This window comes from Crocodylus siamensis, chromosome 1, assembly GCF_052110815.1.
Source record: "Crocodylus siamensis isolate JL-2025a chromosome 1, ASM5211081v1, whole genome shotgun sequence".
NCBI lineage: Eukaryota > Metazoa > Chordata > Crocodylia > Crocodylidae > Crocodylus > Crocodylus siamensis.
In genome coordinates this window covers 419,822,828-419,840,707 of record NC_143395.1, presented here as the reverse complement: position 1 = coordinate 419,840,707, position 17,880 = coordinate 419,822,828, and the positions used below count along the sequence as shown (strand labels likewise).

Below are 17,880 nucleotides of genomic sequence, written 5' to 3'. Positions count from 1 at the left end.
CCGCTTCTCCCACTTGATCAAGATGATCCCTTTGTTTCCCGCCTGATAAATGGCATCTCTACAAAATGTTCAGTAGACACCGGTGCAAGCCGCTCTCCTCTTCGAGCTGAAGAATTTTGCACAACTCCCCTCTCCTCTGCTGTTGCAAACGCCGTGGGAATTTCAAATCAAATAGTTCCTCATCCTGTTTCCCAACCGTTATGTGTTTCTCTTAGTCCTGTTTCTGATCTACATGACTTTCTCCTTAGTCCTTGTTCTCCTGTTAATTTATCAAGCATAGATTTGCTCTGTATACTCGGCAGTACTGTCTATTGCTCTCCTAATGGTGTTTATTTAAATATTCCCTGTAATAACGAGATAGCAGTACTTGCCGCTTTAGCCAGCTCACCTCTTGAGCCTGAGTTCCCTGATCTTTCTGTGTTGCAAGAAGAAATCATAAAAGCTGTCCCTCCGTCTCTCTGGTCCCAGCATGCTAATGAAGGAGGACAAATCCATACTGCCCAACCTGTAAAAATGAGATTAAGCCCAGCTAAGCCTTTACCCAAAGTTGCTCAATACCTTTTATGTCCAGAAGCTAAAGAAGAGATACATCCTGTTATAACTGCCCTTTTAAAGCAAGGTATCATTGTCCCGACTAAGAGCCCTTGTAATACGCCTGTTCTTCCTGTAAAAAAACTTGGAAAGAAACCTCTCGCTTTGTACAAGACCTTTGTGCTGTAAATTCTGCAGTTTTAACTACTTCTCCTGTTGCACCAAATCCAGCGACTATCTTGGCCTGTATTTCTCCTAAAGCTTGTTATTTTACTGTTGTTGACTTATGTTCTGCATTTTTCTCTGTCTCTATACACCTGATAGCCTGTTTCTCTTTGCATTTACCTGTCAAGGACTTCAGTATACGTGGAAACAATTGCCCCAGGACTATACTGAATCCCCTTCTGTTTTTTCTCAAATTCTGAAGAACGATCTAGATAACATAATATTTAAAGAAAATTCTGTGCTTGTGCAATATGTTCATTATTTGCTCTTTTCATCTACCTCCCGTGAAGCCTGTAAAACTGACTCTTTAACTCTACTCACCTCTCTTCCCCTAAAAGGCCATAAAACATCTAAAGAAAAACTGCAGCTTTGTCTTCCTCGTGTCCACTATTTAGGTCATGATATTTCTGCTGGAGAACGACTGTTTTCCTCTTCCAGAATAGAAACTACTCTTAAAGTGCCTAGACCAACAACTGTGTCCCAAATGCGTACCTTCCTAGGCATGGCTGGCTACTGCCGTCAGTGGATACTTGGCTATGCCTCTATAGTCAAGCCATTGTAAAATCTGACTCTTGTTAATACCCCTGAGCCTTTACCCTGGACTTCAGAGATCGAAGTCGCTTTTACCTCTATGAAACAAGCTCTGTCACAAGCTCCTGCCTTAGGTCGTCCCATTTAAACTAAACCTTTTATTCTATTTGTCATGAAAAGGACGGATTTGCACTTGCAGTACCTACTCAGACACATGGAGACAAGCACCGTCCCATTGCTTATTATACCTCTGCTCTTGACCCTGTTGCACCCGGACTTCCTCCATGTCTCTGTGCTGCAGCTGCAGCTGCTATTACTGTTGAATTTCCCTCTACTCTTGTATTATAGATTCATAGATTCATAGATTAGGTTCTCCCCTTACTCTTGCTGTCCCACCTGCTGAAGCAGCCCGTTTACTGAAAACAAAAACCCAACACATTTCAAATGCTAGATTAACTAAGTATGAAATCTTGCTTCTCTATGCTGGAAATGTCATCCTAACTACATGCCCTGTTTTAAACCCTGCTTCTCTGTTACCTACCCCTATGGATTTCATAGACATCATAGATTTCATAGACATTAGGGGCTGGAAGGGACCTCGGGAAATCATCAAGTCCAGCCCCCTGTCCAAAGGGCAGGAAGTCAGCTGGGGTCATAGGATCCCAGCAAGATAAGCATCCAATTTACTCTTGAAGGTGTTCAATGTAGGTGCTTGAACCACCTCCGCTGGCAGACTGTTCCAGACCTCGGGGGCTTGGACAGTAAAGAAATTCTTCCTTATGTCCAGCCTGAAACGGTCTTGCAGGAGTTTGTGACCGTTCGACCTCGTCATCCCTTGGGGCGCTCTGGTGAACAAACGTTCCCCCAGATCCTGGGGGACCCTTGATAAACTTATAGGTGGCCACCAGATCACCCCGAGCCTGCGCTTTTCCAGGCTAAAGAGCCCCATGGCTCTCAGCTTATCATCGTAAGATCTGTTTTCCTGACCTCTGATCATGCGCATGGCTCTCCTCTGGACCCTCTCAAGCTTCTCCACATCCTTTTTGAATTGTGGAGCCCAAAACTGGACGCAGTACTCCAGCTGCGGCCTCACCAAGGCCGAGTACAAGGGGAGAATGACGTCCCGGGATTTGCTCGAGAAGCATCTATGGATGCAAGCCAGTGTTTTGGTCGCTTTACTAGCCGCAGCATCGCATTGCAGGCTCATGTTCATCTTGTGGTCAATGATGACCCCCAAGTCTCTTTCTTCTGTAGTGCTATCCAACGTAGCGCTGCCGAGCCTATAAGGGTGCTGCAGGTTTTTCCTCCCAAGGTGGAGAACCTTGTGTTTATCGGTGTTCAACACCATGAGGTTCTCGTCTGCCCTTTTGCTGAGCTTGTCCAGGTCAGCCTGGATCACCCGCCTATCTTCTGGCGTGGATGCTTTGCCCCAAAGTTTGGTGTCATCGGCAAATTTGGCCAGTCCACTCCTGACTCCAATGTCCACATTGTTAATGAAGATATTGAACAGGATGGGTCCCAGAACAGAGCCTTGAGGGACCCCACTGGTCACAGGGCACCACGATGAGTGACTGCCATCAATCACAACCCTCTGGGTCCGACCATGGAGCCAATTTCCCAGCCAGCGGATTGTGGTGGAGCCAAGGCCACAACTGGCCAGTTGGCCAAGAGGTGATCATGGGATACCAGATCAAAAGCTTTTTTGAAGTCAGGATATATGACATCAATCTCTTCTCCCTCGTCCAGGTGATAGGTCACCTGGTCATAGAAGGAAATCAGATTGGTCAAACAAGACCTACCCGCAACAAACCCATGCTGGCTATCCCTTAGGATGTTAGCCTGGGCCAGTCCCTCAAGGATGGCCTCCTTAATAAACTTTTCTAAGGTCTTCCCCAGGACAGAAGTCAGGCTAATGGGCCTGTAGTTAGCCGGATCCACTCTCCTCCCTTTCTTGAAGATCGGCACCACATTGGCCTTCTTCCAGTCTTCGGGCACTACACCAGAGCGCCAGGAGCTCTCGAAGATTTGTGCCAGGGGCTGGGCTATGACGCTCGCCAGCTCCTTGAGTGCCCTGCGGTGCAGGTTGTCAGGGCCAGCTGACTTGAAGGTATCCAGCTTCTCAAGGTGTTCCTTCAGGAGGTCAGCATTGATGGAGGGTAGGGGATCCCCCTCACCCCGATCTCCCTGTCCCATAGCAGGCATGGGCATCCCGTGGGACTGATGAAAGACTGATGCAAGGTACCTATTTAATAGGTTGGCTTTTTCCTGGGCGTCAGTTGTCAGTTGCCCCATCTGGTTTAGCAGGGGTCCAACATTGCCCTTGCTTTTCCTCCGGCTCCCCACATATCTGAAAAAGGACTTTTTGTTGTCCTTGATGCCTGAAGCTAGTTGGAGTTCAGTTGCAGCCTAGGCTTTCCTGGTTTGGTCCCTGCAGGACCGGACCAGCGCAGAGTAATCCTCCTTGGAGGTGAATCCCATCCTCCGTCCTTTGTAGGCTTTCCTTTTTTAGCCACAGTAGGTCCGCTAGGTCTCTGGAGAGCCAGGGGGGCTGCTGTGCCCTCTTGCTGCCTTTCCTCCGTGTTGGAATAGATTTAGCTTGTGCATTGAGGATCGCTTCCTTGAGAAGCAACCACTCTTCTTGAATTCCCATCTCCCTGGGGTCATGGTCCCTAAGGGCCTGACCAACTAGCCTCTTGAGCTTGTCAAAGTCAGCTTTTCTGAAGTCAAGGACTTCTGGGGTGAACCCCATGATTGCATTTTTGTTACTGGTCACCTATTAATGCCCCGCACTGATCTAAAGGACAACCCCTGGCAAAACCCAGATCTAGTATTCTACATTGATGGATCATGTCAAAAAACTCAAAAGGCTCCCTTGTTGCAGGATATGCAGTATGTTGCCACTGTAATGTTATAAAAAGCCATCACTTACCTAATGTGCATTCAGCTCAAGTTGCCGAGCTTGTGGCCCTCACCAGGGCTCGCACCCTGGCCTCTGGTGCCTCTCTTAATATTTATACTGATTCTCACTATGCTTTTAGTATTGTACATGATTATGTACAACTTTAGAAACAAAGAGGCTTCCTCACTTCAGGAGGTGTCAACATTAGTAACGGTCCATACGTAAATGCCTTGTTGAATGCTTTAAAATTACCTTCTGCTGTTGCTATTATTAAATGCCAAGCTCACCAGAAACCTTATGATGATGCTACACGTGGGAATGCTCTGGCAGACTCCGCTGCCGAAGCTGCGGCTATTTCCACTCCTCAGGCCACGCCTGTGTTCTTGTCTAGGCCAACTGACCAGTCTCCATTGGCAAGTCTTCACGACGTTGCCCTCCTCCAAGATCAGGCTCCAGAACCAGAGAAACACACATGGAGACTGGCTGGGTGCTTGTTATACCTGGACCATTTGTGGCGCTCCCCGGACGGCCGCCTGGTTGCCCCAAAGGCCCTTCTTCCTCATCTTGCTCACATACGCCATGGCATGGCACATGTGAGCAAAGGGGGAATGATAGAAGCTGTTAAGCTTGATTGCTTTCCTCCAACTTTTCCATCTGTGGCTCAACAGTACTGCCACACCTGTCCTATTTGCCAAGCCAATGAAGTGGGAAAGTCTGTAAAAACAAAGAAGGCAGCACATCCCCCACCTTGGGGACCATTTGTAAATTTACAATTAGATTTTATTCCAATGCAGAAATGTCGTTCTTATGAATATGTTCTTGTTCTTGTATGTATGTTTTCTGGATGGGTAGAAGCCTACCCATGTGCAAAAGCTGATGCCATCACTGTAAGCAAAAAGTTGCTGAAGACTTTATTCCAAGGTTTGGTATTCCTTTATCCCTAAACTCTGATAGAGGAATTCATTTCACTGGACAGATAATGAAAGAAGTCTGCAAAGTCGTGCAGATGCAACAGAACTGTCATTGCCCATACCATTGGCCTTGGGTCAAGTAGAACGCCAAAATGGCATTCTGAAAAATAAACTGGCCAAAATTTGTGCTGAGACTCACCTAAAATGGCCAGATGCACTTCCCATAGCCCTTATGAGTATGAGATCTACTGCCAACTCCCCGCCTTGCCCCCTGTTGCTTCCCACTTTTGCGATATACATTCACTTGATGATACTATTCTAGACTATTGTAAGGCACTAATGAAGTGTGTTAAAGCTTTTCATTCACAGGTACAGGCAGCTCTCCCCAAAGAACCAGATGAGCCATGCTAGTCTATCCTGCCTGGAAATTGGGTCCATGTAAAAGCCCATCAACGAAAGTCATTGCTGGAACCTTGCTGGAAAGGCCCATTCCAGGTACTCCTGACCACCAACACTGCAATCAAGCATCCAGGACTCCAGACATGGATCCATGCTTCACACAGGAAGAAAACATCCACCCCTTAGACCCAGAGTCTCCTCCATATCAATCTTGTAATCAGCCTCCACAGACTGGTAGTGAGCCTAGCGCCTGCCAGCAGGAGAGCTCAAGACTAGTCGTGAGCCAAGCGGCTACTGGCAAAGAGGATTTGCCACTACAGGGTGAAGAGGCTGTACCCCAGCGACACCGCTATGCCCTTCGGGACCAAAAAAAGGTCTCTACCTAGTTCCTGGTTCCTGAGGTGGACTTAGTTGTGATTTGAGTAGTTCACAGTATTTCCTTTTGAGCCATCTTATATGAACTGGACTCATCAGTTATGAGAAACTCTGTAAACCAAACTACACATCCGCACAGACAAAGAAGATCATTTCATGAAAATATGTTCTTGTCTTTAGGTAATCAAATTGGGTTAGATTTAAATGTCTCTCGTTGGATATGTAGTCATGTCCCTATCTATTCTCCCGGAGGAATACCCATGATAGCGGTACCCTTGAATGCAACTCAGATGTTAGCCCCTCACTATCCAGATTTTCATGGAAATGAAACTTGGCAGCATGTAAGTTGCAACCGGTCTATGTACAATTAGCGTATGCCCCCCCGGGAAGGGGTGTTGGACCTGTGATGGATCTCGTGTTGCAGTAGGAGTCAGTGAGTGCGAGGTAGAATTTAAGATAAATGGTGCTTGGTTCCCTAATGGTTCCTGGATATCTAATACTCCCCTGCAGATCAGTTTTCAGGCTATAATTCACAACGGATGATGTCCCCACGCTGTAATACCAGGGGCATATACTGCACTAGCTGGTCGCTATTTTGTGTGTGGAAATAAGGCCGATAAAAATCTTCCCTCTGATCGGAGAGGAACGTGCTATGTCTCTCCAGCGTAACCTGCCTTTACTAATAAATCTCACTTACCTAAAGGAAGAATTCACAAGGTTCGTGAAATTACACAAAGTCAAAAGTTTTGGGGTATAACGTTCCCCAGCTATGGTGCAGGCTTAGCAATGTCCGAGATAAAGAAAGTTGCAGCATCTCTGGAAAAGATTGCTAATGCTACTGCTGATACTTTTGATAAAATAAATACAGAAATGAAGGAAATAAGGCAAAGGAGCTTGCAAAACCGACCTGCGTTAGATTATAGACTAGCCAGCAGAGGAGGAGTCTGTGCTTTAATAGGTAAAGAATGCTGTACTTCTATTCCTGATAATTCAGAAGACATCCAGGATTTAAAGAAAAGTATTCGAAAAGCAGCAGCTAAATTGCATGAGTCAGATAGCTGGAGTGTGAGTTCTTGGTTTAGCTCTGTTTTCAGTTCCTGGCTCCACCGTCAGTCGTAGGTTGGTGATCTTGTTTGGTGCTTTTATTGGACTATGCCTGGTGTTCATGATCATTCAGTGTTGCTTCAACTGTGCTGTGAGGCAAATGAGGAATAGCCCATCAACCAGAAAGGAAGTATATAATGTGTGTGTTGAAATAGCAGAAAGTAAGAAAAAGGAAAACTAGAAGTTGAAAGGCTACTGGTTATAAATATTTAACTTAAAGAAAAAAACTTAGAGAGTGTTAAAGTGAATTTAGTCAGGCTTTGGCCTCTCTGACTAGAAAAAAAGACAGAGCCCAGAAGTGCTGATACTGCTTATTTCAGTCATACGCTCTGAGACAAAAAAAAAAAATCCTGCATTATTACTCTGGGCACAGATGTCCAATTAAGTAAACTTGTTTTAGTTTCTTCAAGGTTGTATTTTTTTTTCTTTATCTGTCTTAAGTATAAAAATGCTTGAAAACTGAGGGAGGGGGAGGAGTCCTTTGAACAGACAAGGGAGAGATTCCCCTCGCTGTGTGCAATACTGCCCCGTTCTCCCCCCACCCCGGCAAAGCAGCTGTAACCCGCCTGTGTCCAGCACTTCGGCTCTGGAGAGAAAATGCACATGCGGGGCCACCGCAAGCTTTCACTTGCGCGTCTCTCGCCGTTCCCGGAGCCTAACTAGGGTTTTTTCCTGGAAAAATGGAGACTTGGGGGTGAGCAGGGGAGTGACTGCTCTCACTTCTCGCACACCAGCCAGCGTCTCCAGCCTGGCCTTGCATGCCAACCCGACATATTCAGCTTGCCCCGAGTCCTGCATGAAGCAAGAGTCAAAGGTGGTCAGCAGGTCATGGCAGAGGTCAATATCCAAGTGGGCGACTGCTTCTGGGGTGGAGCATGGCAGCCGGCTGTACCGGGGGATGCCCCTGTCCCTAGGTGCAGCTCTGGGGCCGGTTGTACAGGGCACCGCTGCCCCGTGCGGAGACCCAGCTGGCTCTGGGGAAGGGGGGGGGGCCCCGTAGAGCACGGGCGACAGCAGGAAAGAGCATGGCGGGCTCGTGCTTGTACCCTCAGCAGCGGCATGAGACGAGCCCACGTGGACTGCAAGTCCCCTGGCACGGCTTTACGAGCACTCATGGTGCTCTGGTGAGGTACCGGAGGACTGGAAGAGGGCCAGCATGGTGCCCATCTTCAAAAAGGGCAGGAAGGAGGACCCGGGAAACTATAGGCCGGTTAGTCTTCCCTCCATCCTAGGCAAGCTGTTCGAGAAAATTACGCTGGCACACACCCAGGAGGGGCCAGTGGGGGACTGCATGCTTAGGGGCAACCAGCACGGGTTCATCGGGGCAGGTCCTGTCAGACCCACCTGGCGGGCTTTTACGATCAGATCACCCGATCGTTAGATGCAGGGGGAGCAGTGGCCGTCGTCTTCCTGGACTTCCGGAAGGCCTTCAACACCGTCTCTCACCCCGTTCTCATTAAGAAACTGGGGGCTGTGGTGTCGACCCCCGCACAGTCAGATGTGTCGCCAACTGGCCAGAGGGCTGCACCCAGAGGGTGGTGGTGGATGGGTCCTTCTCGACCTGGGAGGATGTGGGCAGGGAGGTCCCCGGGGGCTCGGTCCTCAGGCCCGCACTGCTCAACATCTTCATCAGCGACTTGGACGAGGGGGTAAAAAGCCCCTGTTGAAATTTGCTGATGACACTAAGATGTGGGGGGACGTGGGCACACTGGAAGGATGCAAGAGGCTACAATCAGACCTGGACAGGTTACAAGGGTGGGCAGACCACAATAGGATGGGTTTCAACACAGACAAGTGCAAGGTGCTGCACCTGGGGAGGAAGAACCGGCACCATACCTACAGGCTGGGGAACTCCCCTCTTGTCAGCACGGAGGCGGAAAGCGATCTGGGGGTCATCACTGACTCCAAGATGAGCATGGGCCGGCGGCGTGGGGACACGGTCAGGAAGGGCGACCGCACCTTGTCCTGCATCCACAGATGCATCTCGAGCAGGTCCAGGGAGGTGACCCTCCCCCTCTGTGCGGCACTGGTCAGGCCACAGCTGGAGGACTGCGTCCAGTTCTGGGCACTGCCCTGCAGGAGGGACGTGGACGGCATGGAGAGGGGCCAGAGGAGGCCACTCGCATGGTCGGGGGCAGCAGGACAGGCCCTACGAGGAGAGGCAACGGGACCTGAACCTGTTCAGCCTCCACACGAGAAGGCCGAGGGGGATCTAGTGCCCTGTTATAAACTAGTCGGGGGACCAGCAGGCACTGGGGGAGTCCCTGCTCCCCCGAGCCCCGCCAGGAGTGACCAGGAATAGTGGTCACAAGCTGGCAGAGGGGAGATCCAGACTAGACATCAGGAGGCGCGACGTCACGGTCAGGGCGGCTACGATCTGGACCCAGCTCCCAAGAGAAGTGGTGCTGGCTCCTGCCCTGGGGGGGTTTAAGAGGAGGCTGGATGAACACCTTGCTGGGGTCAAGCCCCTTACTCTTTCCTGCCATGGCAGCGGGGTCAGACTAGATGATCTGCTCAGGACCCTAGAAACTGTGAAACTATGACTGAGTCCAAGGAGCCCGGGGGACGGTTCAGCAGAACAAGACACGGCCGTGCGCGGCCGGCCAAGCCGGGGGGCTCGCACAAGCCGGGGGCCCTGCCTGCGCCTCCCCCGGGCAGCCCCCAGCACACACGGGGGACAGGGGCAGGGCCAGGCCCGTGCAGCGGGGGCTGGGACCAGTGGGGGGTGGGGCGAGTGGGGGACACACGGCCGGTTTCGCCCTGTTCCTTCTTGGAGGACACGGCCGCGGAAGCGGTGACTGCGCAGGCCGGAGACGCTGCTCCTCACGCGAGTGCTAATGTCCCCACTTCCAGCTCTGCAGTCTCGGGGGAATCAACCCGTGTTCACACCCGCAGGCGCTGAGACGGACTGTCCCAGCTCCTGGAGTCGGTCGGGGAAGATACTGCAGTTGCCCAAACATGAGAGAGAGAGAGAGTGTGCGTGTGTGCGCGTGTACTCGCGTGTGCAAAGATGGGATTGTAAGTCACCTCCGTCCCCGCGTGTCCGAGCCTCCGTCCCGCCCTTCCCTCCCCTTTTTTCTCCTCTTCCCTCTTGTCCGTCCCGTTTTCTCTCCGGTCTCCGCCGTGCAGGACAAACGCACACACACTATCTGCTCTCCCCGCCCGCCACCACACAGCCGTGCCCTCGCTGCCCCCCGCGGCACTGCGGGCGAGTGCGGGAGACCGGAGGAGATCTGGCGGCCACAACCGCGTCGGTCCCGCGGTGCCCTCAGCCGGCAGCCGGAGCCGGGATGCCATTGGCCGCCACGCCGCGCGTGCCCGCCCCCCCGGAGCTGCGCCAGGGCCGGGGCGGAGCCGACAGGTGCCCCGCCCCCGGGAGCGCGCGCGGCGGGTAGGCGGCAGCGACTGCAGGGGGGCGGGGCGCGCCCGGCGCCAGCCCTGAGGGGGTAACGAGGGGCCCGAGCAGCTCCGCTCCCCGCCCCGGTCCGGGCCCTCCCAGCGGCCCCGGGACGTCCCCCCCTCGCCCCGCGTCCCACCATCTCCTCTCCCCGCGGCGGAGAGTGCGGGGGGCGCGGGGGTCTCCGCGGGGGCCGGGCGCGCGGCCCGCGGGGCGGGGTCTCGGCGGCGGCAGGCCCCGCAGCCCCGGCCGGAGCTCGCAGCCCGTGGTGGCGCCGACCCCCGCTGCGGCCCCTCAGCGCCCCCGCAACCCGCGCTCCCGCAGCTCTGCACGCGGTGTCGCCCCCCCCCCCCCCCCGGCCTCCCTGCCGGCGCCGCGTGCACGAGCGGCAGCTTCCCCCCGGCGAGACGCGGGGCCGGAGCCGCGCGGGACCGGGTGCGGGGCCGTGGGACCGCACGTCTGGGCCGGGACCCGGAGCTCGGCGCCGGCAGCGGGGTCTCGTCCAGCCCGGTCCCCTGCCGCACGGCTGCAGCCAGCCCGGCCGGGGTGAGTGTGAGCACACGCGTGTGAGCAGGAGGCGGTGGGGAGGCCCCAAGGGCATGGGGGAGGGGTGCCCATCAGCAGCTGGCGGTGGGGAGCCGGGCGGGCGTGGCGCTGGCTCGTGTCCGGGGGTCGTGGCACACGGTTTGGGCGATTTGGCCTGAGAGCAGGACGTTTCCAAAGGTAATAATGAAAGGGCCCTTCCCCCACGGCTCCTCAGCTGTGGGTCAGGTCGAGAGTGCTGCTCGGCTCCCCCAGCCCCGGAGGACCCTTCCCCTGCTCCAAAGGCCTGTGGCCCTGCTGGGGAGATCAGCCCACGTCTGCATGCGTGTGTCTACGCGTGCAATTAATGCACACAAATAAAGTCGTGCTTCTTGAACTGGCACAGGCCGGCTAGGCGCTGCGAGCGTATCAGCCGCTAGGCAGCTGGGTTTGGGATCGAGGAGGCGAGTCGGGAGTGAAGCAAAGGCAAATTCACTGCTGGCTCACGCGTCCAAGAGCTAACGGACAGGCTAATGCGACAGACAGGTAGCAGAGCACTACAGAGCCAGCAGTGAATGATAATGTCGTGGTAAAACACGTGGAGGCTTTCGGGTCAGGTGCAGAGAAGCTTTTATCCCGAGCTCCAGCTGCGGAGAGAGCTCAGGGCAGCAGGGATGCACCAAGCGCTCCAGAGAGATCTCTCCCTTCACGCACCGTCATCCAGTCCGTGTGCTGTTGAACAGCCGTTACACAGGACGTGATTGCAGTCAGTTTTCCCGAGCAAGCAGTCAGAGATGACAAACCCGTTTTCTGCTATCTCAAAAGCAAGGGACACATGCTTCTCTGCTGTCTCAAGGCTGCGGTTATGGATGAAACAGATCACTTGGGAATACAAGGCACAAACATTTCCTTCTGACTTTGCTCTAACACGCAGAGTCAGGAATTTCCCACTTAACTGTCACAGTCATTCCGACTTGCAGTTAGCTTGACCAAAGTTTAAGGCATCCAGTTTGTTTGATTCCACAATAACAAATTACAAATGGACCGAATGACAAAGAGTTCCCACGTGGGGTTGGCAACTTGTCGGCAGTCCCTCTAGGCCAGGTGTGCACCAAGTTGTTCCAGCGAAGTCAGGCATCCCCGGGGGATCAACGCTGTCCGAGGGGTCACTGGGAAGATCCCTAGGTCAGGATCCGGTCCTCACTCACGCTGGGAGTCCGGGGTCCAGGCTTGGTACAGCGATGGTCCTTCTGTCCTGTGCTTCGTGCTGGTCCCTTGACATGCGTGCTCCTTTGTGCCTTATCTTATGCTACTGTGTTAGCTCGGAGCCATTTATGATCTTGCCTGACAGCTGTTACCCTATGTATGGGATTAGAAGGAGTCAGAAATTATCATAGAAGATTACTGCCCAAACCTGAACTCGCCCAATACTCAAATCACACCACATCACTTTGGGGTTTGAGAGTAACATTTATTCTCCCTCAGTTCAACCCAGCTGGCTACTTCCTTTCTGGAATTTGTGGACTGTGTCGATCGTATCTTGTGATCAGGTTTGTTATTTCAGGTCACCTTTAAGCAAGAACCCTTGGGTGAGCTAAAGTTTGCGGTTCTGTTTTCTAGTTCCACTTTTCGGGGCCCAGTTAGTGTTATGATGGGTACAGAGAGTTAATTTTAACATTGCGGTTATACTTGCGACAGACGGGATACAGTTTGCGGGTTGCAATCTTACAAGCTTTGCCTTGGCTAATATCAACTGTCAGACTACTGTGAGGTGTCTCCAAGAAGCAGGTATTATTTGCTATAATTTGCTCATGAACCCCTTTGGTTCTGGCTGTCACATTGCTCCAGAGTCTTTTGCTCGTGGGCATGCCATTTGAACGTGCTCCCTGAAGCAACGACTCTGAGGAATATTGCTCCGGACTTTCTACCTGCACAGCACATCCGGCTGCTGTGACAGGGTTGCAGTGTGCTGCAGAGGGGTGGCTGGGGCATATAGGGCTAGCTGGCACCTGGCCACAGCACTGCATATGAAAAAACTCTGGAGCAGACTGGCCCTTGGCTGCTCCAGATTTCATTTATTTTTTTGCACCCTTCTAGGAGTACACATGTAGATGCAGAGACGTTTCCTGCAGAAGTAGTGAAGCAGCTCTGCAGTAAAGATTTTATGTAGATGCACCCTGTGGGGAGAAAACTGGGCCCTTTATGGCCCCCTCCCAGAGGGGCAGAGGGCTGTGGCTGGGCTGGGGCTGTAGCAGGTCTCTGGTACCCGAGGGGCAGGAGGCTTTTCCCCCACGCTCCCACCTCCACCTGGGCCCCCAGGGTCTGCCCCAGTGGTGGCAGGACAAACAGGTCCACCAAACCCTCGTCCCTAACCAGGGCCACAGAAGACGGGCTCCTTTCCAGCCCAGAAGATTCTAGATACCTGCGGACATGGACGATTTTCCAAAGGACCCAAGGGGAAACTGTCTCAGAGCCCTGAGGGGCAGTTGGCTGTTGCCCTTCCCATCAGGTAACCCTTGGAGGGACACGAAACACAGCCCTGTATGCAGGGGCAGGGGTGATTTGTGGTGGCCAGAGCCAGAGGGGTTACTATCATAAGCAATAAATATATCGTCTTGGAAACATTCAGGCAATAGTCTAAGCAGTTAAGATTAGCTAATGCAAAGCTTGCAAGTTTGCAATCCGCAAGTGGAATTTGTCTGTCACAATTTAACCAAAGTGTTGAATCTAACTGTTTGCACTGATCATGGGACCTCTGAGCCCAGAAAATAAGCAGAGATAGAAGATTAGCTGATCTAACTGTTTTTTTAAAGGTCAAGCTGTAACAAGATTTGAGCACCTAATATAATCAGCACATTCCAAGGAATCCAGCAATAAGAAACTAAGGGCAGAGTAATGCTAATTTCAGTGTGGTATAATTTGCTTATTGGGTGAACCTGAGTTCGGGCAGTAACCTTTCATGACAATTTCTAACACCTTTTGATCCCATAGGGTAACAGCTATAGGGCAAGATTGGGAGTTGCTGTAAAACCAACAGATTAGTATAAGATAAGGCATAAGGGAATGTGCATGTCAAGTGGCCAGCATGACGGACGGGCCAGAAGGACCGTCACTGTATGAAGCCTGGACCCTGGCCTCACAGTGTGAGCGTGGACTGAAACCTGACCAATGGACCTTCCAGGTGACCCCTTGGACAGCATTGATCGGGGACGCCTGACTTCGCTGGAACAATTAGGCGTGCACTGGCATAGAGGGTCTGCCGATAAGTTGCCAAACCCACGTGGGAACTCTTTGTCATTCGGTCTATGTGTTGTTATCATTCACTGTTTGTCACATTAACCTTTCTGTTCAGTGATGTGTGCATGAGCGGAGGTCACCCTGACTGCAGGGCTGGGAGAGGAGGGAGCAGCCGTTGGGCTGGGGAAGGGGTGGAGAGCTGCGGCTGTGCCATTTCTCCAGCCAGCCCGGTGCCCGCGTCCTGTGCTGGAGCTAGAGGGGAGTGAGGACGGCTCCGAGTTGTGGTGGGCGGGAGCATCAGCGCTGGGCAGACCTCGGGCCGGGGCAGGGTTACGGTCCCGTGTGTCAGATCCAGGGCCAGATTTCCACTGTCTCCTTTCCCACAGGTGTTTGTGGAGACCGGACACTGCCCACAGGTGCCGTGCACGAGTGCAGAGAGAGTGAGAGCCCAGGCCCGCGGCCGGTGAGATCCCTCCCGGGGAGACGTGGCTGCTGCACTGCAGCCTGTGGCAGCCGTGGGCCTTCCCTTCCCGGCAGGAGCTGGAGGAGCAGGACCCGGCTAGGTCGAGCCGCTCGCAACGGTTCCTGACGTGCATCCAGGACCTACACCTCATGCAGGAGGTACTTGTCCCCACGAGGGAAATGCCATCCTGGATCTGGAGTTAGCCTCTGGGGATGACCTGGTGGGGGAGGTGCTAGTACAAGGGAGGCTAGGGGACAGTGATCATGAAGTGATCCAGTTTGCTATTCAGAGAAGGGCAGCAAGGGTAATTAGCACAGCGGAAATGCTTGACATTAGGAAAGCCAACTTTGAGCTCAGGGCAGTAGTCAGGGTGGCACTCGGAGCCCGGGGTAGCTAGTCTGGGGGTCCAGGAAAGGTGGTCCTTCCTCAAGGAGGCTATCCTTGGGGTGCAGCAGGAAGCATTTCCTCTGCTCAGGAAGGTGGGAAAAGGGCCCAAGAAACCTCCATGGCTGAGCGTGGATATCCAGGCTGGCCTGAGGGCAAAGAAAAAAGTGTACTGGCGGTGGAAGCAGGGGCAGGGACGCAGGAGGAGTACACCTCCCTGACCCGAGCTTGTAGGGATTTGGTGAGGAAAGCTAAAGCAACACTGGAGCTTAGATTAGCTTCTGGGATCAAGGATAACAAAAAGTCCCTCTTCAAGTATATAGGTAGCAAGAAGAAGTCTTACGGTAACATTGGACCTCTATGGCGGGGGGGCAGGGCAGGGCAGGTGGTGACGGAGGCGCGAGAGAAGGCTGAACTCTCCAACAAGCTCTTTGCCTCCGTGTCCCTGTCCGCTGACAACGGGGCGCTCTCGGGTGACAGCGTAGAGAGGCCGGGAAGGCTGCGAGCCCCCGACTGCTAGTTCAGACCTAGTTAAGGATTACCTGGAGGGCTTGGATGTGTCCAAGTCGGCGGGCCCGGATGACCTTCATCCGCGGGTGCTGAGGGAATTGGCTGGTGTCATCGCGGAGCCGTTGGCACGGCTGTTCGAGGACTCCTGGTGCTGGGGCCAAGTCCCTGAGGACTGGAAAAGGGCCAGTGTGGTGCCTATTTTCAAGAAGGGGAGGAAGGAAGAGCCTGGCAACTACAGGCCAGTCAGCCTCACTTCTGTCCTGGGGAAGGTCTTTGAAATGTATCAATTTTTGGGCAGGGGGCTGGACTCGATGATCTCCCAAGGTCCCTTCCAGCCCTGATGTCTATGATATCTATGAAAGGGCCACATTTGTGAGAGCCCTGCAGGGGAAGGGATGTTGAGGGGTCACCAGCACGGGTTCGTGCCAGGCCGATCCTGCCTGACCAACCTGGTCTCTTCCTATGACCAGGGAACAAAGAGCTTAGAGGGGAAGGAGGAAGTCCGTGTCGTCTTCTTGGACTCCCAGAAGGCTTCGACACCGTGTCCCCCCCAGTTCTGGTGGGCAAGCTGAGGGGCTGCGGCATTGCCAAATGCACGGTCACACGGGTGGGAGACTGGCTCGAGGGGCGCACCCAGAGGTGGGGGGGACGGGTCGATGTCAACCTGGGGGGTGTTGGCAGCCGAGTCCCCCAGGGCTCGGTCCTGGGGCCGGTGGTGTTCAACATCATCAGCGACCTGGATGAGGGGGTGGAGAGCACCCCGCTCAAGTTCACTGATGACACCAAGCTGGGGGGTAAAGTGAATACCCCGGCAGGCAGGGACCGTGTCCAGGCAGAGCTGGATAGGTTGGAGAAGTGGGCGGATCTGAACAGGATGCGGTTCGACAAGGTCAAGTGCAGGGTGCTGCACCCGGGGAGAGGGAGCCAGCATTACGGCTATAGGTTCGGGGCTGCCCCTCTCGGCAGCACAGAGGCAGAGAGGGATCTTGGAGTCAGGACTGACTCCAGGATGAATGTGAGTCGCCAACGCGACGAAGCAATAGGCAGAGCCGACCGCACCCTGTCCTGCAGCAACAGCGGCATCACTGCCAGAGAGGTCTTGCTCCCCCTCATGCGGCGCCGGTCAGGCCGCAGCTAGAGTCCTGTGTCCACTACTGGGCACCGCACTTCGGGGGGACGTGGGGAACCTGGAGAGGGTACACACGAGGCCACTCGTATGGTTGGGGGCCTCCGTGGCCAGCCCTATGAGGAGAGGCTGAGGGACCCGAATCTCTTCAGTCTCCACAAGAGGAAACTGAGGGGGATCTTGTGGCTGCTACAGCCTTCTCAGGGGCCAGCAGCAGGGACTCGGGGAAAGTCTGTTCCCCAGGGCCCCCTTGCAGTCACCAGGAACAGTGACCACAAGCTGAGGGAGGAGAGGCTGAGGTTGGATATTAGGAAGAACGACTTCACGGTAAGGGTGGCCAGAGCCTGGAACAGGCCCCCAGAGAGGTGGTGCTCTCCCCTTCCCCGGGGATCTTCAAGAGGAGACTGGACAGGCACCTGGCTGGGGTCCCATGACCCCTCCACCCCCAGTGCGCCTTCCTGCCCATGGCGGGGGTCGGACTCGATGATCTGTCTGGGTCCCTTCCCACTCAGTGATTCTGTGATTCTATGAACCCAGGAGGTCTGCAGGCAGGGGCTGAGGGTGCAGAAGTCCCTCATGTCGTCCAGATCAGAGCCAGTCCAGCTCCAAGACCTGTGGGGGCAGGATGCGGTGCAGGCCATGCAGCCCCGTTGTGAGGCCGAGCTGCCCTCCGTGACCCCAGCGCTGACACCGCGGGATGAGATCCCCACCCCAGAGCCCTGGCGCCGGCTCTTCCGTGGCCTGCGCTACAGGGAAGCCGAGGGCCCGCGGAAGATTTGCAGCCGGCTGCGGGAGCTCTGCCGGCGCTGGCTGGAGCCCCAGCGCCGCAGCAAGGAGCAGATGCTGGAGCTGGTGGTGCTGGAGCAGTTCCTGGCCATCCTGCCCCTGGAGATGCAGAGCTGGGTGTGCGGGCGCTGCATGGAGACCTCCACCCAGGCCGTGGCCCTGGCCGAGGGGTTTCAGCTGGGGCAAGCGGAGGACGAGAAGCTCCAGGTGAGAGCGTTTGTTTGGTGCCATCTGCACCTCCGCATGTCTGGGGGAAGTTTCCCCCCAGATCCCAGCTCCCCAGTGACACATCTATCTCGTCCCCAGCTCACGGTGCGTGTGGAGGTGGAGGAGGTGTCCTCAGACAAGATGCAGCCCCCTGGGGCCCTGCCGGAGCCTGGTGGCTCCTGGGTGCAGCAGCCAAAGGCCCATGGTGAGGACAGGCCTCTGGAGGAGGCAGGAGATCGGGAAACCCCAGGGCCCGAGGACGAGCTGCCTCAC

At 54.3% G+C, this 17,880-nt stretch overlaps 2 protein-coding genes across 2 annotated transcripts in view; one reads left to right on the top strand and one right to left on the bottom strand.

Annotated features, from left to right (window-relative positions):
- Window positions 1–17,874, top strand: part of LOC149875514 (zinc finger protein 202-like) — a gene marked incomplete at its 3' end in the record, with an annotated part of 130,860 nt that extends 112,986 nt beyond the window's left edge. Inside the window, exons 2-4 of the mRNA XM_090030957.1 lie at window positions 14,518–14,752; window positions 17,152–17,607; window positions 17,707–17,874. Coding sequence (XP_089887083.1) covers window positions 14,744–14,752; window positions 17,152–17,607; window positions 17,707–17,874 — 633 coding nt within the window. The remainder of the gene's footprint in view (window positions 1–14,517; window positions 14,753–17,151; window positions 17,608–17,706) is intronic.
- LOC149875512 (uncharacterized) overlaps window positions 1–17,880 on the bottom strand; it is a 125,442-nt gene that overhangs the window by 65,946 nt on the left and 41,616 nt on the right.